Raw genomic sequence first — 20474 nt, 5'->3', positions numbered from 1 at the left:
CGGGGGAGTGTGGCTGCTCTTGGCCACACTCCTGGCTCTTGCTGAGCTGGTAACCCAAAAGCCCGCGCCGCTTGCGGCGGGGGTCCTCTTGCAACCGGGTGTATCTGTCGTGCATGCCATCGTCGCCCTTGAAGCTTCGGCGGCTGAACGGGTGTTTAACCGAGCTTTTGTTCCGTATGACCTGCTCAGCTGGTCTGAGCCACATAAATTTCTGAGGGACAACCGTTTTATGGCACACCGCAGCCAACGTTTTTTTGTTTGTTTTTCTCGTGGGCGGTATTCAAAGAAGGTACCCAACTGAAGTTCCATGCCCGATTGCTTTGTGATAGTGAATTGCAGCGTCTAATTCAACTTTTATAGGAAGCTCACATATGCGTGCATGGTCTTGAACGCATGTAAGGTATTCTGCCTACATTTATCATTGTACACAGTCTGCAAACAGCATTTTCCCTCGTCCTTCTGTTTCCTCTCTTCGCCCTCTAATTTGTCTACACTTTTGTAACGTCCCTCCACAGGCACCAGCCCTGAGAGGGACAGTTGCAGCATCTGGGACCTCGTCTACCTTCACCCCTTTTTTTATGTAAACCCAACACCAATCATTATCCCAACTACTGCCATCCATTCCTTTCCGCATACACGCCGCCAGCTATGTTGTGCGCAACTATGCGATGCTAAAACTAAATTGTAGCCGATGACATAAGCAGGCTAATGCAGGCATACGCCTACTACTAGCTGGTTTTGTTTGGTTTGGTTTAGTTTGGTTTGTGGGGTGTAACGTCCCAAAGCGACTCAGGCTATGAAGAGACGCCGTAGTGGAAGGCTCAGGAAATTTCGACCCCCTGGGGTTCTTTAACGTGCACTGACATCACACAGCACAAGGGTGCCTTGCTTTTCGGCCTCATTGAAAAGTGACCGCCGCGACCGGGATTCGACCCCGCATCCTTGGCCACAGTAATAGAGCGCCGAAATCACTGCACCACCACGGCGGGGTGCCTACTACTTGCTGTACTTGCTGTTTGTGTCTGTGTTGTAGCATTTTTGCCACGCAGGCTTGAAACAAGTGGACATGCTTCAGCTAGCCCTCAATTAAAAAAAAAAACTAATGACAATACCATTATTTCTGAAAAAGCCTCCAGCAGATCCATCACTATGCATGTGCCAATCAGGGGCGGATTTAAGGGTCACCCCTAAATAGGGCGGTTTGCCAATTAGGAGGGGAAGGGGGGGGGGGGGGGTAGACTCTATTGAATCGTGTATTTTGTATACTTTATTAGTCAACAAATTGGGTTCTCATTTCTGTTACCGCAGGAAGCCAGCTATTCAAATACCCAAGCTTCATCGCGGCGCAGGATACCACTGCCACTGGCTGCACAGCAATGCAGAGAACGAAGTCTGCTTCACTGGGCCGTCTATTTCGAACAGATTCGCCTGATACATAGGGGGTGATCACCATATCATCGTTATCATTGCCACCTCAAGCATCACGAAATGCTAGATCCAAATTTTGTCCGCTTATTTGTGTTTCTGTTTAACAGGCGTGCGATTTGCGCTCGTAGGAGCCTGCATGTGAGCTCTGCCCATAGTCCACTTCTTTCCAAACCGCTTTCATCTCAGCACGCAAAACCAGCCTGCGATAACGACATCTGCACGCACGGTTACTTAGCAACAATGACTCGCAATAATGCCTGAAGAAAGAAAAGTACTTACTACGGTCGTATTGATCACCGATGACAATCAGATACGTGACGCAGACACCGTAGCAGGTCAGCAAGACAGAGAAAGCCGCGGCGTAGCGCCATTTCACTCCACACATGGAGAGCAGGATGTCATGATAGGTGCGGTCGTTGTTAACGTCGGCACAGAATGCCAACGTCAAAATCGTCCCACCGAGAGCAGCCACCAGGACCTAAAACGACAAGGATCAGATCGCCATCCGACATTCAAGCAGTGCGCTCCAGCGAGCGCCGCCTTCCATGTTTACTGATGGTTTTCTGCCACAGAAAATTCGCCCTCAGCAATGAATGATTAACATTTTCCGATTTTGCGTGCGCACAAGCACGCACACATAAACACGCACACAAGAAAAAACAGCGTAGAATTGCCAAATGCTAAGTGAAAAAGCGTGAACTGGTTGAAAAAAAAAAAAAAAAAAAAACGAGACTGATGGAGATCAAACCACATAACAGTTGCATGAACAAAGTATTGGGGAAATGATTTCTTTACCACTGTAATTATGAAACAGTGACTTCAGTTTTATGAAAGCATAATTTACGGACATATTTGCAAAAGAGGTACCGGAAATGAAACGTTCCGATTTATTTTGCTGTTGCGAAATAGATTAAATGTCTTCGTATTCATGCGACTATCGAAATCTATAACTCATTGACCAACGCAGCAACCGATGACGGTGGCTGCCAACAAAGAGCTATATGGCGCCAAATATACTAACTAACGGCCGTACAGCTAACGCGACCAGGCAAGCTTGACAACCAGTTATCACACGGCTGCACGGCTGTCTGGGAGTCTAAAATTGCACACTAACAGCAGTCAACAATTCCGCATTCAAAATAAAAATTACACAACATCCGACGACCTTTTCTAATGTTGAGGCGGAACTGAGCATGCTCCTCATAACGTGAACGTGACAAGCCTCTTATTAGCAACTCCACATGCATTCGTGATAGAACAATGTATTCGTGAGGTTCCTGTTTGCTGCATACGGAGTAGACATCAAAATGTAGACATGAGTAGACACCGTATAGCAGACGACGCAGTTGCCTCTACCCTGCACGGCGGCATACGGAAAGCGTGCATGGAGGCACCCTAATACAACTAATCCGGTTAATCCGGTCAAGACGCTCAACTTGAGGGCAGTCGTGACTGAAGGTGGGAGTGAAGTAGCTGCACCGTGCACCTGCATGCAACAGGCCTATGTGAAACAAGCCAAGACAAAGAAAACAAACAAAAAAACATTAGCTGGTGGTTTAACTTTGGTTAACCCTGGAGGGAAGCGAAAGCTTCATGTATACATGGCTATTCCTATTGCCAAGCTTGGATTAAACATGTTGTGCGTGCTTCCAAACGTAAAGCTCGTTTTTCATCGGTCTCTTCGGCATGCTGCCTTTTCAGGGCCTCATTCCGTCGTGCCTTCGCATTCCGAGGCGCCTCCATCTCGCGCAGTGTTGTAACCTACGCTGGAGCCGCTCCTATTTATATACGTAATGTCACTCTAGCGCCTTCTACTGCCACGTCACACTGACGTCACCTCACGTGACCTTGACCTTCACAGCTGTCATGGGCCACTTGGTGGTCTACGTGACTATGCTCCAAAGTCACATGGCGACCACCAGGCTTAACACAGAAGTTTGAGCTCTAAATCTTCCTCAAGGTGAAAACCTGCATACCCGACGGCTCGAACTACCTACCGTAGTGAAGCTTTCGCTTCAACAGCCTATTATTCAGACTTGTTACATTGTTTCACTCAAAAGAGCATATGTAAACAGGAAACAACCTTTTACAGTTACTTTAAAAAGACGGCAAATGCACTTCTGATGAAAATAAAATAATGAGAGTAGTTACGTGAGTACTTACTTCTGACGACGGACGATTTGAATCCCATGTTTTAATCATTACATGGCACACCAGTAATGAAACCCAATGTCCTGTAAAAACGGCTTCCTGCTCCAGAAACTCAGCGGCGTCACAACCACATGACTTCGCCGGGAACTTGAAACACCCCACAAAGCTCACGTTAAAAGTGACGTCACGCGGGGAACTAAAGCGATTAAAACATGGCATGCAATGAGAATAAAGGCCGCCGCATGTCTAAAATGTTATAACTTTACAACGTATTCGACTTCGATAAAATATTTTGGGTTACAGGCGTGATTCGTATCCTCGACCCCAGGGTTGCGAGCCGGGCACAATATCGACTAGAATAGGGAACGCACGCTTGTATACTACTTGAGGACTATGGCGGTGTATATGTATGTCATGTTTTATTACCTTCGCCACAGAATTCCCGGCGAGGGATTAATTATTTCGCATTGGCAGAACGTACATGGTCTTAAGCACCGTCCATACATTTCTTTTTTTTGCCGTTCCTCTAATATCTCACTGTTCCAATGACCCTCCAGTGCTGTCCATGGTCCAGACTTCGCATTGGAAAACAATAAAATTTGACCTGCGGCGTATTCTGATAAGTGCTTTCGCAGCCAAGAATACAGCAGTCAGCGTTATTCTTTTTACGCTCCATACCAGTGTCATTGCGAACAATATTTTTCAAGGGGTGCTTTATACGCCGCCGGTAGAAAAACAAATGGGTGAAAAAAGGGCCAAAAGTAAGGAGGAGGGGAGAAAACTCCCTGACAAGGCCTTTGGTGCGTGCAGGTGCCTGAAAATTTTGTTAGAGTTTCAACTATACTTGAACCAAGTTTCACGAGCGTTAACCATCGGCGGCAGTCGTCGCTGCTGCCGCTTCGATCTTGGCTGGCTTCCGCGCTTTTAAGCTTCTCGACAACGGCTAGAAATGGCTTTTGTTCTGCGACTGTTCTGCCAGCCTGCCTGGCACGGCTACGGTCCCTGTCGTCAACGTGATGGTGTGCACGTATGGCGTATTTACCTAGGGTAAATGAAGGAGCGGTGTGAATGGAATTTCATGAAGACGGTGACGTTCAATGTACAACGCGAGAGTGTTTTGCAGTTGGAACTTGATGATGTTTACTACACAGAGCGAGAGTGTGTTGCAGTTTTACACGAGGCGTGCTCGGCTTCGGCGATAGCATATTGATTTGGTGTCTGGGGACTACGATGCAGACAACAATGTTTGCTATACACAGAGCTAGATGAAACATGCGGCACCCTCTCGCGCTATCTAGTAAACATCTTACCTCGATGCGCGCGTTCGAGGCACCCTACGGCGCACGAGTACGTAGCGCAAGAATAATTATGCCTATATACTATGTTCAATCAAGAATTAAGCAGCTCATCTCGTTCACGGTTGTGATTGGTGAGCGAAGCAATACACGCTTGGGCGTACCATGTTTTGTTGTCGCCAACTGCTTTTCTTATCCTTTTTTTTTAAGCATGAAATGTTTTTAACGCGCGTTGTCGACAGGCCGTAGAGGAGAACACGGTGCCGAACCAGATACGAACCTGAATTATGCATGATGATGATGAATCTGCACGGTCATTTTCCTTCGTATCGGGAAATCAAGGGGGTCTCACGAAGCTGACTAAGAAGTAATAAAAAAGGATGATAGCACTTAACACACACACACGCGCACCCACACGCACACCCACATGCACACACATACACACATACACCCACACACGCGCGCACGCACACATGGACACGCACCCTGAGCGCGAGGCTAGGTAGTTTGGCGGTCGCCGCCGAGTTAGCTGCCACGACTGCTGTAGCGGGACTTCGTGATGTAGACAATAACGTTTACGGTTCGCCACCTGCCGCTGAAAGAGCGCATGCATTAACAAATGTCATCTTTCACTTCGCGCTGGCTTCATGGCGCAAAATCCAAACTGCGCATAACTGTCTCACTTTGGGTGCGCATCTCAAGCTCGCCGAGGCCCACATGCTGCTCTGCAGCTGGAGCAGCGAATGCGTCAACAAGTGCATTCCTTCACTCCGCGCTATTTCATGGCTCAAAATTGCCACCTCGGTGGACTCCTCAAGCGCTTTCAGCACGATGTCGAACCTAAACGAAACTTCGCAAGATCCAAAAGCTAGCTGCGGAACAAAAGAGTATAAAACTATTGCTATTTACGAGATTTCGTCCCTTATGAAATACTTGTTTGTTTGTTTTTTGTTTTTTTTTTTTTTGCATGTTCAAATGCCATTCCCGTCAAACAAAGTAGTACTGTGACCCCCCCGAGTGATCGCGAACTGCGCGGCACAGCTAACCATTATTTGAACCAGTGAAGTAATTGCTGCTGCTCGCTCTCTTTTACAAGGTGCCGAGTCGGATGGAACACCTACAAATCTAAAAATGTATTTTTAATGCGTCTTTCCCTGTACTATGAGACATTCTGCCGTTTCGAACGCCATGATGTCCACGCGGCTTGCGGCAGACAGAACCGCACTTTGTAAAGGAGGACGTGTTCGAATGGTTAGTCTTGGTTAAAAATATGCAGTCCAAGGGGTTAGCTTCTAAGCCATGCAAGGGGGCTCGTTGCGCGTGTCCAGCGTTAGCAATCATGCAGGAGACGAAAAAACTCGTTCTCAGCGTTCTCGAACTGAGGTATTCCAGGAGTGCTTCTAAGAGCCTCATCTCGTTTTCCGGTGGCGTTGCCGGGTAAAACAAGTACCGAAGCAGAAGTGAGACGCCATCGAGTGCGGTACGTCATTAAACCAGCGCTGCTATCTCTGTCGCACTTACTGAATTAGCTGTGCACACCCGCCACTGTTACTGACGTCTCCGTGAGCACGAACGCACAATCATGCTTATGGTAAGTGAAACTGGTACGGAGCCGAGTAGAATCTTGTCAACCGTCGTTGTGGAGCCGTTCAGATTGGTCACACCGGACTGTGACGTCATTACCCACGAGACCAATCACCTAGCGGCGCGAATTTCGAAAGTGCTGTATATATAGGAAAGCCAACACGTTGGTTATGTTAATTTCATCAACAGCTGGACTATACCCATAGCAGGGCAAAAGCCTCCACCATATTCGTCTAGTGAACCCGGTAATGTGCTAGCTGCATTAGATAGATAGATAATGTTTATTTGAGTGTGCCTCAACAGCCAAGTGACCTAAAGGAGCGCACACTAGATCAGATACATCAGGATGACCATTTAATAACATTTAAAACCAGGCATGAAAACAACAATTAGGCAGATATGTCCGTGTCAATAAACGTTTTGTTTTACAAGATTTGTATACGAGTCATTGGGCAGTTGGCGTGAAAATCTAGATAAAATGTGTCAAAAGATTTTGCGGCCTTTACATGCGGCACACAAAAATTCAGTGACATCAGTAAGGTCTCACAGTTAATGAAACCGCGCACAACTTTTTGCAGAAACTGCATGTCACGTATGAGTCGCCTGTAACCAGGAGTACACATATTGAGGTCTGCCAAGAGAGAATCGTAGTCGTAGAAAGGACGGCGTCCAATATAAAAGATGCGTATAAACGTACGCTGGACATTTTCAATTTTTGCTCAATAGGTGGCAGATACGTTATTCCAGGCTACTGACGCGAACTCAAGACGCGGTCTCACACGGGCACAGTATAGAGTGCGTAGACATTCGTGCCGTTGAAAGTTTTTTTGTTAGTTTAGAGATAAGACCAATGTGTCTCAATGCGCGTATACACAATTGAATTTAGATCCAATCTAAAATCAAGCCATGTACGAGACCTTGGTCTCGTACATGGGCCACACGAGAAATCTGACCCGCCAAAAGTGTATGATCAAACACAACTGCGTCGCGTTTCCTATAGTTAGAGACAAGACGGAAGTTTTCTTAATATTCAACTTTAAGCGATTCAACAAACACCATTTCTCGACGCTGTTAATGTCAGCTTGAAATTGGCGGCAGTCTTCAATATCTCCAATATTACGGAATAATTTAAAATCATATGCGAAGAGGAAAATTCTCGAGTTCTTGACATGTAACGGCAAATTATTAACAAACACTAAAAACAACAACGGTCCTAAGTTGGAGCCTTGAGGCACTCCCGAAGATGATAGAAATTCGTTGGACAAGCCGGAAAATCGGACCATGTTACGGCGGCTGCCAAGGTAGCTTTTGAGCCACCTACAGTACATGGAGAAAAGTCCGTATTTTTTCATCTTCATCAGAAGTACCTCATGGGAAACCGCATCGAAAGTTTTAGTCATGACAAAGTAGACTGCATCTATCTGACCGCGATTAAATACATGTGGGCCAGTATAATCAAGAAAGCTGCATAATTCATTTCCACAGATCGACCTTTTAAAAAACCGTGCTGCAGAATTGAGATCTTCCGCTTGAAGTTATGAGCCCATGCGTTCGTACATAACCATTTCAAAAACTTTCGCAAAAGAACAAATCAGTGACACAGGTTGAAAGGTGTTCACATCACAAGCATCGCCAGACTTGAATCCAGGAACAACTACTGACAATTTCCAATGACAAGAAAAAACACCAGTTCGCAACAATAAGTTGAACAAATACGCTAAAACAGGGCCAAAAATGTCAGCGCATCCTTTGATTACGAAGCTGGGAATTTCATCAACTCCTGTTGAAAGTTTTGGCTTAAGTTTCTGAATCGCCAAAAGAACCTTATGCTCGGTAACATTATCATAAGCCAAACAGTCAGCGCAGCCAAACATTCACCTGACTCCCACAAAACTCTCATCCGCCCACCTGACTTTCCGCTGCCCCCTACTACGTTTGTCTTCACTTGCCAGTTTCTTCTCGACTTTGACTAGAATTTTAGTAACTCGCATTTGCTCCTTTACCCACTCTTCAGGCTTCTTATCTATTGACGTTATACCTGACATTTTTCGCTCTGTAGCTCTTTGCGTCGTGCTCAATACAGCCCCGCCGGGGTGGCGCAGTGGTTAGGGCGCTCGACTACTGTGCCCAAGGATGCGGGATCAAATCCCAGCCTCGGCGGCCGCTTTTCGATGGAGGCGAAAAGCTAGACGCCCGTGTGCTGTGCGATGTCAGTGCACGTTAAAGAACCACAGGTGGTTCAAACTTCCGGAGCCCTCCACTAGGGCGTCTCTCATAGCCTGAGTCGCTTTTGGACGTTAAACCCCATAAACTAAACCAAACCTTATCCTCAATATAAGTAGAGCCCTTTTCGTTAGCCTGCACGTTCCTGCCTGACACGTAAGTATCAGTAAGATACATCTGTTCTATAATTTCCTCTTGAGCTAGACTGGTAAGCTGCCGCTTATGTCCTGCGAGTGCTTGCCAAATACGCTCAATCCAAATCAGATTCTCTTACAGTTATTTATAGTTATTTCCCTTTCGTGTTCCGGATCTGCGGCTACTGCCCGTCCCAAGTATACGTGTTCCCTCACCACTTCCAATGCCTCGCTACATATTGTAAACTTCTGTTCGTTTCCGAGGCAGTTGGACATTACTTTATCTTCTGCATATTACAAGGGTTGTTCAATAAAGACCGAGACTAATTCTCTAAAGCATTAATTTCAGAAAATTAATCAGGCCTTTGCTTACCATTGAAATGCTCTACGCTAAGCGAAATGCACTTGTCCCGCCGTTTGTACCATTCCTGGAAAACATGGACGAAGCCATTTTTCGCCATCTGCTTGAAATCCGCCTCAAAGCGTTGACTTCATTCTGCGCCGTATAAAAATGACGTCTTTTTAGTTCCTTTCTTCCTGCGGCGGACCAGAAGGGGTCGCAGGGGACCAGGTGATGACTGTAAGGTAGATTAAAAACTGTAGCATTTTGTTTCCAGAAAGAAAAATGGACCAGAGTATCCGCAACGTGAGCCCCTGAGCTGCCGTGGCGATTTACAATTTTCCGCAAAATCGGAAACGACGAATATGGTGGAGGCTTTTGCCCTGCTATGGTTATATTCCAGCTGTTGATGATGAAATTAACATAACCAACGTGTTGGCTTTCCTATATATACAGCACTTTCGAAATTCGCGCCGCTAGGTGATTGGTCTCGTGGGTAATGACGTCACAGTCCGGTGTGACCAATCTGAACGGTTCCACAACGACGGTTGACAAGATTCTACTCGGCTCCGTACCAGTTTCATTTACCATAAGCATGATTGTGCGTTCGTGCTCACGGAGACGTCAGTAACAGTGGCGGGTGTGCACAGCTAATTCAGTAAGTGCGACAGAGATAGCAGCGCTGGTTTAATGACGTACCGCACTCGATGGCGTCTCACTTCTGCTTCGGTACTTGTTTTACCCGGCACCGCTACCGGAAAACGAGATGAGGCTCTTAGAAGCACTCCTGGAATACCTCAGTTCGAGAACGCTGAGAACGAGTTTTTTCGTCTCCTGCATGATTGCTAACGCTGGACACGCGCAACGAGCCCCCTTGCATGGCTTAGAAGCTAACCCCTTGGACTGCACATTTTTAACCAAGACTAACCATTCGAACACGTCCTCCTTTACAAAGTGCGGTTCTGTCTACCGCAAGCCGCGTGGACATCATGGCGTACGAAACGGCAGAATGTCGCAAAGTACAGGGAAAGACGCATTAATAATATTATTTTAGATTTGTAGGTATTCAATCCGACTCGGCCCCTTGTAAAAGAGAGCGAGCAGCAGCAATTACTTCACTGGTTCAAATAATGGTTAGCTGTGCCGCGCAGTTCGCGACCACTCGGGGGGTCACAGTACTACTTTGTTTGACGGGAATGGCATTTGAACATGCAAAAAAAAAAAAAAAAAAAAAAAAAAAACAAGTATTTCATAAGGGACGAAATCTCGTAAATAGCAATAGTTTTATACTCTTTTGTTCCGCAGCTAGCTTTTCGATCTTGCTAAGTTTCGTTTAGGTTCGACATCGTGCTGAAAGCGCTTGAGTACACCAAGGTGGCAATTTTGAGCCATGAAATAGCGCGGAGTGAAGGAATGCACTTGTTGACGCATTCGCTGCTCCAGCTGCAGAGCAGCATGTGGGTGAAGCCAGCGCGAAGTGAAAGATGACATTTGTTAATGCATGCGCTGTTTCAGCGGCAGGTGGCGAACCGTAAAAGTTAGTGTCTACATCACAAAGTCCCGCTACAGCAGTCGTGGCAGATAACTCGGCGGCGACCGCCAAACTACCTAGCCTCGCGCTCAGGGTGCGTGTCCATGCGTGCGTGCGCGCGTGTGTGTGTGTGTGTGTGTATGTGTGTACATGTGCGTGTGCGTGTGGGTGCGCGTGCGTGTGTGTTAAGTGCTATCATCCTTTTTTATTACTTCTTAGTCAGCTTCGTGAGAATCCCTTGATTTCCCGATACGAAGAAAAATGACCGTGCAGACTCATCATCATCATGCATAATTCAGGTTCGTATCTGGTTCGGCACCGTGTTCTCCTCTACGGCCTGTCGACAACGCGCGTTAAAAACATTTCATGCTTAAAAAAAAAAAAGGAAAAGAAAAGCAGTTGGCGACAACAAAACATGGTACGCCCAAGCGTGTATTTCTTCGCTCACCAATCAAAACCGTAAACGAGATGAGCTGCTTATTTCCTGACTGAACATAGTATATAGGCATAAATATTCTTGCGCGTAGAAATTGGTCTTGCAACTAACTCTTTGTTTACGTATGTGGTAAGCACAGCTTTAACAACGGACTTCTCGTGTTGAGGAGGAACTCGTGCATACGGGCGGATCATCACTACAAAACGAAGGCTTTATTCGATCGTATAGGCGCGCTAAGCGTCGGCATGCTAACCCATAGGTGCATTATAGCACACAGGCGCCTGAATATGCCTACGAGTGTAAAAGAGGCAATGACGGCTTTTTGAGACTCGTCGCTTTCGGGCGCTCTCGGCCTCGCATCGATTGCGCTTGTGTTCCTCCTGATGCAGTAACGGAAGCGCTTCTCCCATCCCGAGCTCACTCTGCCCGAGCTGAGCGGGTCCTGACCAGACAGACACGAATAGGTGAGATCAAAATAAAGCATGCAGTGCCGGAGGGCAAAGCGCTCACCAGCTGCACGATGGTGGCCATGAAAATGCCTCCCGCGACGTTGTAGGCTGCCGGGAAATGAAGGAGTCCTGCCCCGAGGGCGCTGGTCGCCATCACGACGGCCACCGAGAAGGCGCTCATGGTTCCAACACCTGAATGACAGGAGTATGGAATGTCGGGCTTTACATGTCAGTCTAAGCTGTTCTTCGCTGTGTGGCTATAATTCACGCTTTCATAATCTCCTGGGACAACAAGGAAACATTTTATCGACACCATCGACTCTGATTATGCTTGTGGGCCGCATCCGTAGTGTCGCTATATTTAAAACGTAAGTACGTAAGCGTTTATTCGCGACATTTGTGCAGAAAAATACAAAGCCTCATGAAAACGTTCATTAAATGCAGTCTGATACGTTCTCAGATCAAGGCGCAGCTCCTATCGCTGTCGTGCTGAAAGATAAAGCGGCAGACTCGCCGCAGCACTCGGATAATGCTATATTATCATTTAACCGTGTGTATCCTTTTGCGCATACAACCTGCATTCTTAAACTTACCTCCTCACTTGTGGCAAAAAAAAAAAAAAAGAATTTGCCATCTAATTGGCTCCCATTGAATTTCTACGGCAGGATGCATTTTGTTCAGGCGACCCACCAGCAATGATAACATTTGATGTTCAGAGATAATGTTGATGGTGGGGGTTTATGACGATGGTGATTGCGATGATAGTGAGTGTTATAAACAAGCCAATTTATCATGAAGTCGAAACGTGCACTTCCGCTATTGTTGCCTCTAATGAAATCAGGTCAAACCGATTAAAGTGTAATTATTGATTTACAGTTTATATAATTAGATAGTAATTAGACTTATACTTACGATTTTACCATTTTAGGCTTTTTATAGAGGATTAACGCCTCTTTTTGAGCTAGTTGGTGCATACTTGAATTGGTGAAGAAATTGCGCCGAACCATGCAGACAACATGAAAGACCTGTGTCTCGTCGTCTTCCTTTCTTGTGGTCTGCATAGTTCGGCGCAATTTTTTTTACCAATTCTTATAGATTAATTTCTTCCATTGCTCAAGCGTCAGCCACTTTTGAAAAAAAAAAAAAAAAAAAAAACCTTCATACTATCGGGGACAAAAGTACGTGGAACCACGCAAACTGCAGCCAAGGCGCATGACTGTTGTTTCGGCCAGTAGTCTCAAACCATACTTGTCGATGTGAAAGTTGGACTTTAATTCTTTCATATGTGCTAGAAAACTAAGGTGATGATCATTTACATCATGCTTCAAGTCCAAAATCGCTGGACGTGCTGTCCAGAGACGTTTGTACGAACCACAAAAAACAACGGGGATCATGCAGCCTTTAAACGCATCCTGCATTTTAACGGCTAATAAGGGCAATATTATTTTTTTTCGACGCGGAACAAACGATACTGACACAACATATGACACGCAGACTGAAACATGGAATCGCACAATGAGGGAAGCATACGACCTTTGTGTGGCAACCAGTAAAAACTTTAATGCAGGATGCACTATAGTCGCCTGATATGATGCTGGTAAATTCCACTGACGAACGCGACGCACACATCACGGTTACACCATCAGTGAGTATACACACGCATCATCTGCAGCAATGTATTTTAAGAATGCTTCTCACGCACAGGTTACTATAAACTACAGTGCAGAAGCGACGACGAGCATAAACAAATACATCTCTGCCGTCGTGCAGTGAAGTTGTGCAGCGAAGCTTTGCGAAAGTTTAGAGCCCATAAAAGCTTTTTTCACCTTTTTCTTTCTAAGCCCTGTAGTGCAGCTCCTGCAGGATTCATTGAAATCATAGTTATAGGGGGCATTATCAAAACTAGTCTTACCTTAAGGAGGCTCACAACACTGGAGATGTATTACAAGCAACACAGTGCGGCTCACAGGCAGAACCCTTAGGCTACAAGCTTTTGACAAAACGGTGTACTTCACTGGGTTGACGACCACTCCAGTCTTCGTGTGCGCACGCAAGCTTTCCCTAATGCACAGATCAGCCTAGAGCTGCACAGGTAGTTCCAATGCGAAAGGAATCCGGATTCACCCAATGAGTTGGTAAAAAGTACACTTTTGTTTTCTTCTCTGAACGGACAATACCCCTGAGAATGCTTCAGCGCAGAAGTAACAACTCAATTCGTTGCTCTGCACTAACATGACGGTTCTCTCTTGCATTGGAGCTCCGTGTGCACGTTATCCAGATTGTGCATGTTCTGTAGCATCGTTCCCTGCAAACGATAAATGAGTGGCACGTTGCAAAAGCGAAACGCCTGCACAGGGAAGCGCGTCGACTTCATCGATCTCCAGTGAGAATCGGCTGCTCCCTACGGAGTAGTATAGGGCTCCACCATGTCACCGGTTGCGGGATTGTCGCCTCTCGTGGTCAGTGTGGGCACATGTTGATATATTTTCCTCCTACATTCTGCGAGTTACCTCACTACTGCGTAGGTCAACTACAACACGAGTGCAGTTCATTCCGACCGTCAAAACCTGGCGTCTGTTTTTTTTTTTTTCCTTATTATTCTTAAAAGGCGTTCCTGTCTCTCTGTTAACACAGGTACGCCCCCTCACACATCCTGGCAGCTCGGCTATCCTATCTTCTCAGGATATAGCGGATTTTGGATGCAATGCAAGCAAAGTTCGCCTGTAATACTTTTGCATCAAAAATGCACGCCAGCGCTGTTTTAGTTGGCTACTACATAGGCGCAAAGCTATACTTATATGTTTTCCCACAAAATCGGCTATGTTTCATTTTTTTTTTTATTTTACGTCTCATCGAAAGGTATTGCATAAAAAAATGCTTTGAAATATTGTTTGTTTCTTCTTCGTTAATGATAACTACCAATCCACGCATTGAAAACTAGCTGCTTTGTAGCAGTTTCGTTTTATTTTAGATAACTGCTAATGAACCGTGCTGTTGAGCTACAATTTTTACTGGTTGACTGCTGGCTTCCTCTGGGGCAAATGACAGCATATTTCAAATACCCTCCGTAATTAAGACATATTAGCTACTCAACAGCGATAGTTTAATTAAGATATGGAGTAGTGCAAGCCCTAAAATAGTTTGTCAATATTTTATCGTCCTCAGCGACAATAAATGCCTCGTCACATTGATGCTCGTTTTGTTAAGACAAAAAAAAAAAATACTGCGCACCCTTCACGCAGCTCGCATTATGTTCGCTATCGTTCAGCATTTTACGCATTTGCGGAATCAAAGAAAGTATCGTTGAAGGGTAGAAGTAGGGGCGCATTGTTGAAAGGTTTTCGGTAGTGATGACGGCACTTATGCGGTGACATTTATTGGCAAAGTGAATAAAACAACGACAAAACTATATTGCACTAAAGCCATTAACAGCTTGCGCCACAGGAAGCAAGTGAAGTATGTGACGCACAACTTGTTATTGTACCTATTGTGCGGAGTGTGAAATCGTGACAGATATCCCAGGCGACATAGACAAGTTCTTTCATGAAGAGAGCTCTGACTCAACTTCACTATCTCGTGTGCTTCGCGCTGGCGTGTCCCTAAGAGCACCCCTAAAAGACTCATTGTTACGTACCCTAGCTAACTTATCGCACAGGTAACGTAATTCAGCATTGTTAGACCTTCTCGAAATACCTTTAGTTTAGGATAACGAGTGTTTATCCACTCAAAGGAGTGGGCCGGGGAACAGACTGGGCTAGGGAATAGCGGCGCGTGCTTGTAAATAAATTTTTATTCCGTTGAATTTTGTTTGTCGCCCCGCTCCTATTGCTGGAGGTGGCGATCAGGAGCAGTGACTACCTGGTTGTTCTGGTAATACTAAATGGTTATTCGAAGTTTTGTTTTACTTTCTGAAAAAACTCACATCAAGGATTTCAAATCGAGGACCTTCAGCAGAAAGCGATGTAGTGGGATCGTATTTGTCTAGTCAGGGACCGTACGTCCCCAGACATACATTTTGTCCTACCCACTTGACCTAGCACTCTAACCAATAGGCTGTCACGGCTGGGTAAGTGCTGGGTAGGGTATTTAGGTCGGTACGGTACTATGACTCTATAGTATTAAGATTGAAACTGCTCTCATGTAGAACTGGTGGCCGTTGAAGAGAGGATTACAAACACTAAATAACCCACTGTGTCTGATGGTACCCCCCCCCCCCTCCTTTTCTTCGTTATAAAGGTTGCAGAAGTGAAAATCGGGGCATTCCATGTTATCTGTGCCTCCAAACGCACGCATAAAACAGGGGCCCCTATTTCCTTGTGGCCAGCTCTACAAGAGGGTATAGTAGACTCCGCGTGCGAGATGCAAGGTTAACTATCGGCTACTCAACGTATACTTCTTGAACACCTTGACAGAGATCGTTTGGGGGACAAGAATATTGGTAGAATTAAAAAAAAAAAAAAAAAAAAAAAAAACGGACCGATTTTAGAACGTGGGTATAAACGGTACAATGTCGGCCACTTCATTACGTTGTTAGAAGAACAGAAAATTTAACTAGTAAATGTGCATTATACTGTTTCATTCCTATATGTCGGTGCTGTGTATACCGGGTGTTTCAGCCAAACGTAGTCAAGCTCTTCAAGAATACGGGGTTGTCTAACTCAGTGAGTCTGCTGAGGGCAGAAAATCGTACTAGTTTGCAGTATGGACACTTTGCTCTTCAAGCCCATAATTGGGGAAGACTATTAGTCTTCTCCAATTAGCTCTAGGGATTAAAAAAAAAAAATACTGCAGATCAGCTAGCAACGAGACCTTCAACACAGTTGTTTTCACTAGGACTACGTGACCTCCCTTTTTTTAAAAACCTTGGTTACATTTACCTGCGACACCTGACGTACTAGTTTTTTCCATGCAGCACGTTGGCCCGTGCCCTACGCACGTACGCTCGCTCCGTTTCAGCAAAGCAGAGCCGAGCTGTTGAGTTTTTATTTATTTTTTTTCTGTTCCTAATGGCGCCCCTAACGTTATCGGATCTGCTTTCAGCTGTGTGCGCGTGATCCGGGGGCGAATTTCGACGTGCGACACGGTTAGCGAAATGCTATCGGCTGTTTATCTCAGCCCAGTGCTGCAGCTGAATGCGAGGCTGGTCTCACTTGTATGGACACACAAAAAAGGCTTACTGCCGAGGTAACCTATCAGACTGGAATGCTGAGTCGTTACTTGTTAGTGAGCTCAGAACAATAACTCACTAAAGTTATGCAGTGCAATAATAAAAGACCTCGCGAGACGAAAATGCACCGTTCTGTAGCTGCACCACAAGGAAGATGTACAGCCTTGGTCAAAAGTCCTGAAGCCAAAGGATTTTTGTCTCGGCTGCATAATGAAGCATTCATGTCGTCATTGAAGACTAAAGAGTCGTGAAATGCTATATGACAGTTCCTTGCTGGGATAAGAAATCATTTCGTAGCATTTGAAATGCCTTTTGACTTTTAATAATGGCATGACGGCTCTATTTTGCAGCTTATACGAAAATCATTTGGCCGTAGGTTTTTTGACCAGACTGTACTTGTTGAGCGCATGCGACGAGCCTCATAAGCGCTGTCCCTGGTTGCCCCGAATCGCGCGCGCGACACGCGCCCAAAAACGAATTTTTTCTTTTAACGTGGTTGCCACCAGCAGCCCCATCGTACATTTAGGCTGGGGTCCACCTGACGTCGGTAGATGGGTAATGGGTGCGTTGTGTTGTTGCGCATGAGATTACGTATAGTGCATTATGAGGAATGGAATGATAAATCGATCGAGGTTCGACTAGATTATAAACACGAGGTAGAAGTAGATGTGATTGTACGCTAGCTGACGTCAGTCCTAGTGTGTGTCCCAGTTAATAAGGGTACTGGTTAGCAGTAGCAAGCATATAAAGCGAAAATTTGTATACTAGTATACTTCAGTATAGCTTGAAGTATACTAGAGATGCAAAGAAAAATATTGAATAATATATGCGCATGTTGCAATCACATCCGACCGAAGACACCCATGCCTTTTCAACAGATCGGCATGTGCTTACTTGACCCCTTCCCCACGTAGACGTCTGGCTCTTTACTGAAAGGCTAGAGTGCAGAAAATCAGCTTCACCGCCTAGTGGAAAACACAATATTGAGAGAACAAGAAAGAACACAATCGCCAGCCCCGAGGAACGCGAAAGGCTATTGCTTTGGTTTTGAACGTTTACGACAGCAGCGCGAATCCCGCTAGCTGTTACTAATGCTTTCTTTTTTCTTTCTACATACCAGGCAGGTATTTTGTCATTATACCTAAGAATGGGCTGCATCTTAGGTTGTATTTTCTGACGCTTTTAAGCAAGAGGGGCTCTTTGAGTCCGTGAAAACATCTTTTCATCGTCTGTTTTCTTTCGGGCACCAATAGATGATTTGGTTTATGGGGTTTAACATCCCAAAGCGACTTAAACTATGAGAGACGCTGTAGTGGAGGACTCCTGAAATTTCGACCACCCGAGGTTCTTTAAGATGCACTGACATCGCACAGCGCACGGGCTTTTGGCATCCATTGAAAAGCGGCCGCGATTCGATCCCGCACCCTTGGGCACAGCTGTCGAGCGCTCGAATCACCGCACCATTGCGGCGGGGCGGTATACTAGTTAGCGATTAGGGCTTAGTACAACGTAGTGTTTAGTACTATTATGGGTATTACCAGTTAGGAGAAGTAAGTGTAGTAGAGTGACTGCAAATTTATATGTTGGATGGGGTCATCATAGTGGCTCCGAAGAAAACGCATAGCAGTTGGAAAGCGATAGCGAAACAAAAAATATCGAAACAAAGAGACGATGACGCTGACGCACTTTTAATGCATAACGTGGATCGTGCGGCCCGTTAGCATTCCTGCCTGCAGCTTCTGTAACGTAACGCTCTTCCACTAGCGGCATTAGCCGCTCAACAGAGTACGCAAACTCGGCATTTGACGGCATATTCTGAAAGACTCGGAGTGTCCTTTGATCCCTTCTTGAAGTGATAAGAGGCGGATCGGGAGCGCTGGCCGCGTCAGAAGATGCACTACCCTCCCCTACAGCAGCCATAGAGGCAGCTTCGCGTCTGTTCGCAGCGAAGGGTCCGGACCTCAGCCAATGGTTATTGCGCATGCGCATGAGCCTTCGCCGATTGCTTCCGCTTGCTAGAAATAAAAAAAAAAAATCAGTTGTTTTATTGCAAAGCGAGTAAACCGATCTGTCGCTTACAGATCTTCACAGCTACACATAAGCACTGATGGTGGTACGCTGAGGAGAAGAGCGCTTGAGATCGCCAGATGCACTTCTAGAATTAGCTATAGTATATATTGTTTCTAGAAAGCGAGGCAATCGCGGCTTGATTGACGAAAACGTCTATACTATGGTCGATCTCTGAAGGCATGCAAATAGCGGGCCGACCTGACTTGTGACGAAGATCGATTCGAATGCATAAGCAGGTATTGAGAATATTGTTTGTTCCAAGTAAAGAACGATTTGGCAGAAACCAGCCGTTTGGTCCATCCAGCGTGAGGAACACACATCAAGCTACAGCCTACAGCTGTTCTTCGCTACACGCCCAATAGACTCGGCAAACTTTTCCACCGTCCAAGTAAAGCTTTTCCGCTGGAAGACGAGGAAGAGAGCGCTTCGGGCGAACTGCGAACACGTGGCGCGTACCGCGAGCTAACCGGAGCTGTTCCATACCTTCGGTAGCTTCCGGACGCTGCGCTGCCTCGGCGATCTCCTTCGGCGGCGTCGGGTTGATCATTTTCGAAGCGCTGGTGCCGGACACTACGGCAGGCATTCCTCGCTCGGACGCAGGAACGGCCATCCTGGACGGCCGCGGCAGACGCGCTCAGTCGTGGCGGTACGAAGGCAGTGCACAGCCGGCAGCCCACCGCTTCCTTCGGAATTGCCCTGCGTCATCGTGTGGCACGCGCTCCGGCTTGTGCGGTGGCCCCACGACGACTCCCATACGGCGTCTGAATCGATACCAGCACGTGTCTGAAGACGACACGTGTCGCGATGGGGCTTGCGATGGTGCAAGTGTCTAAACGTTTCCTGGAACAAGCAACGTATCGAAAAAGTTAGAAAATTATGCAGGGTGCACATGCCTCGTAGCCGAGAAAGCGGCATATATACCTGGGGGAGAGTGAAAAAAGGTGACGTTTTCTGCCGCGTTTCAGAGCTGCTATAACAAGGGGATATATCTGCAATGCTGTGCCCTGAGAATACAATAGAAGTGATCCGTGCGAAAACGCGCATTCAACGGAACCGGGCAGGATACGAAAACATTGCATCCTGTCCGAACATGTGTCGTCCTCTGTTCTTTGCCTCTAACTACGAGGTTGTGCGAGAGAGGCCTTGGGCATCAGCTAATCAGAGGCGTATTTAACCAGGCTTCTCATGCTTATATATATACCACCAGGCTTACTGCATGGTTTCGATGCAGACCTTGTAGATAGTTTTGTCTTGGCTATTTCTGTTTTCAATCAGCATCAGATTCAATCGTCTGGCGCTGTTTTCAAACCTGCTTCTTTCTGTTACAGAATTTACGGGCTTTATATAATAGTTTGTCTTTCAACATGGCATGTTTGAGGAGAAAACTGTTCATGAAGGCTCAGTGTAAACTTTCTTCGATATGCGATTGCATTGGGTTGAACATCGTGAAATATTTTACATCTTAAACATTTTGCACACATTCATATCCAGCGCGAGACAGGATCAGAACTGAGCTGCTTTGTGTTCTCCCTACAGACTAATATTTTCCGTTCCTTTGCTTTCCCTGATGCTATCATCTGTATTGATCGCGTCCGTCTACTTGTTTGGCAAAAAAAAAAAAAAAAAAATACTGAAAAGGGCCTACTTTCAGTGCTAACTCGCAGCA

General features: G+C 46.0%; 1 protein-coding gene across 1 annotated transcript in view; it reads right to left on the bottom strand.

Moving 5' to 3' along the window:
• Positions 1–19615, bottom strand: part of LOC146205711 (sodium-coupled neutral amino acid transporter 7-like) — a 33849-nt gene extending 14234 nt beyond the window's left edge. The window contains exons 1-3 of the mRNA XM_084590369.1: positions 19292–19615; positions 11633–11763; positions 1708–1906 (exon numbers count right to left, since the gene is read on the bottom strand). Coding sequence (XP_084446495.1) covers positions 1708–1906; positions 11633–11763; positions 19292–19418 — 457 coding nt within the window. The 5' untranslated portion in view covers positions 19419–19615. The remainder of the gene's footprint in view (positions 1–1707; positions 1907–11632; positions 11764–19291) is intronic.
• Positions 19616–20474: the final 859 nt, after the last annotated feature.

This window comes from Amblyomma maculatum, chromosome 1, assembly GCF_055883805.1.
Source record: "Amblyomma maculatum isolate TAMU_Amacu chromosome 1, ASM5588380v1, whole genome shotgun sequence".
Lineage (NCBI taxonomy): Eukaryota > Metazoa > Arthropoda > Arachnida > Ixodida > Ixodidae > Amblyomma > Amblyomma maculatum.
The sequence above is the reverse complement of the archived record's forward strand: the minus strand, read 5'-3'. Positions and strand labels throughout refer to the sequence as shown.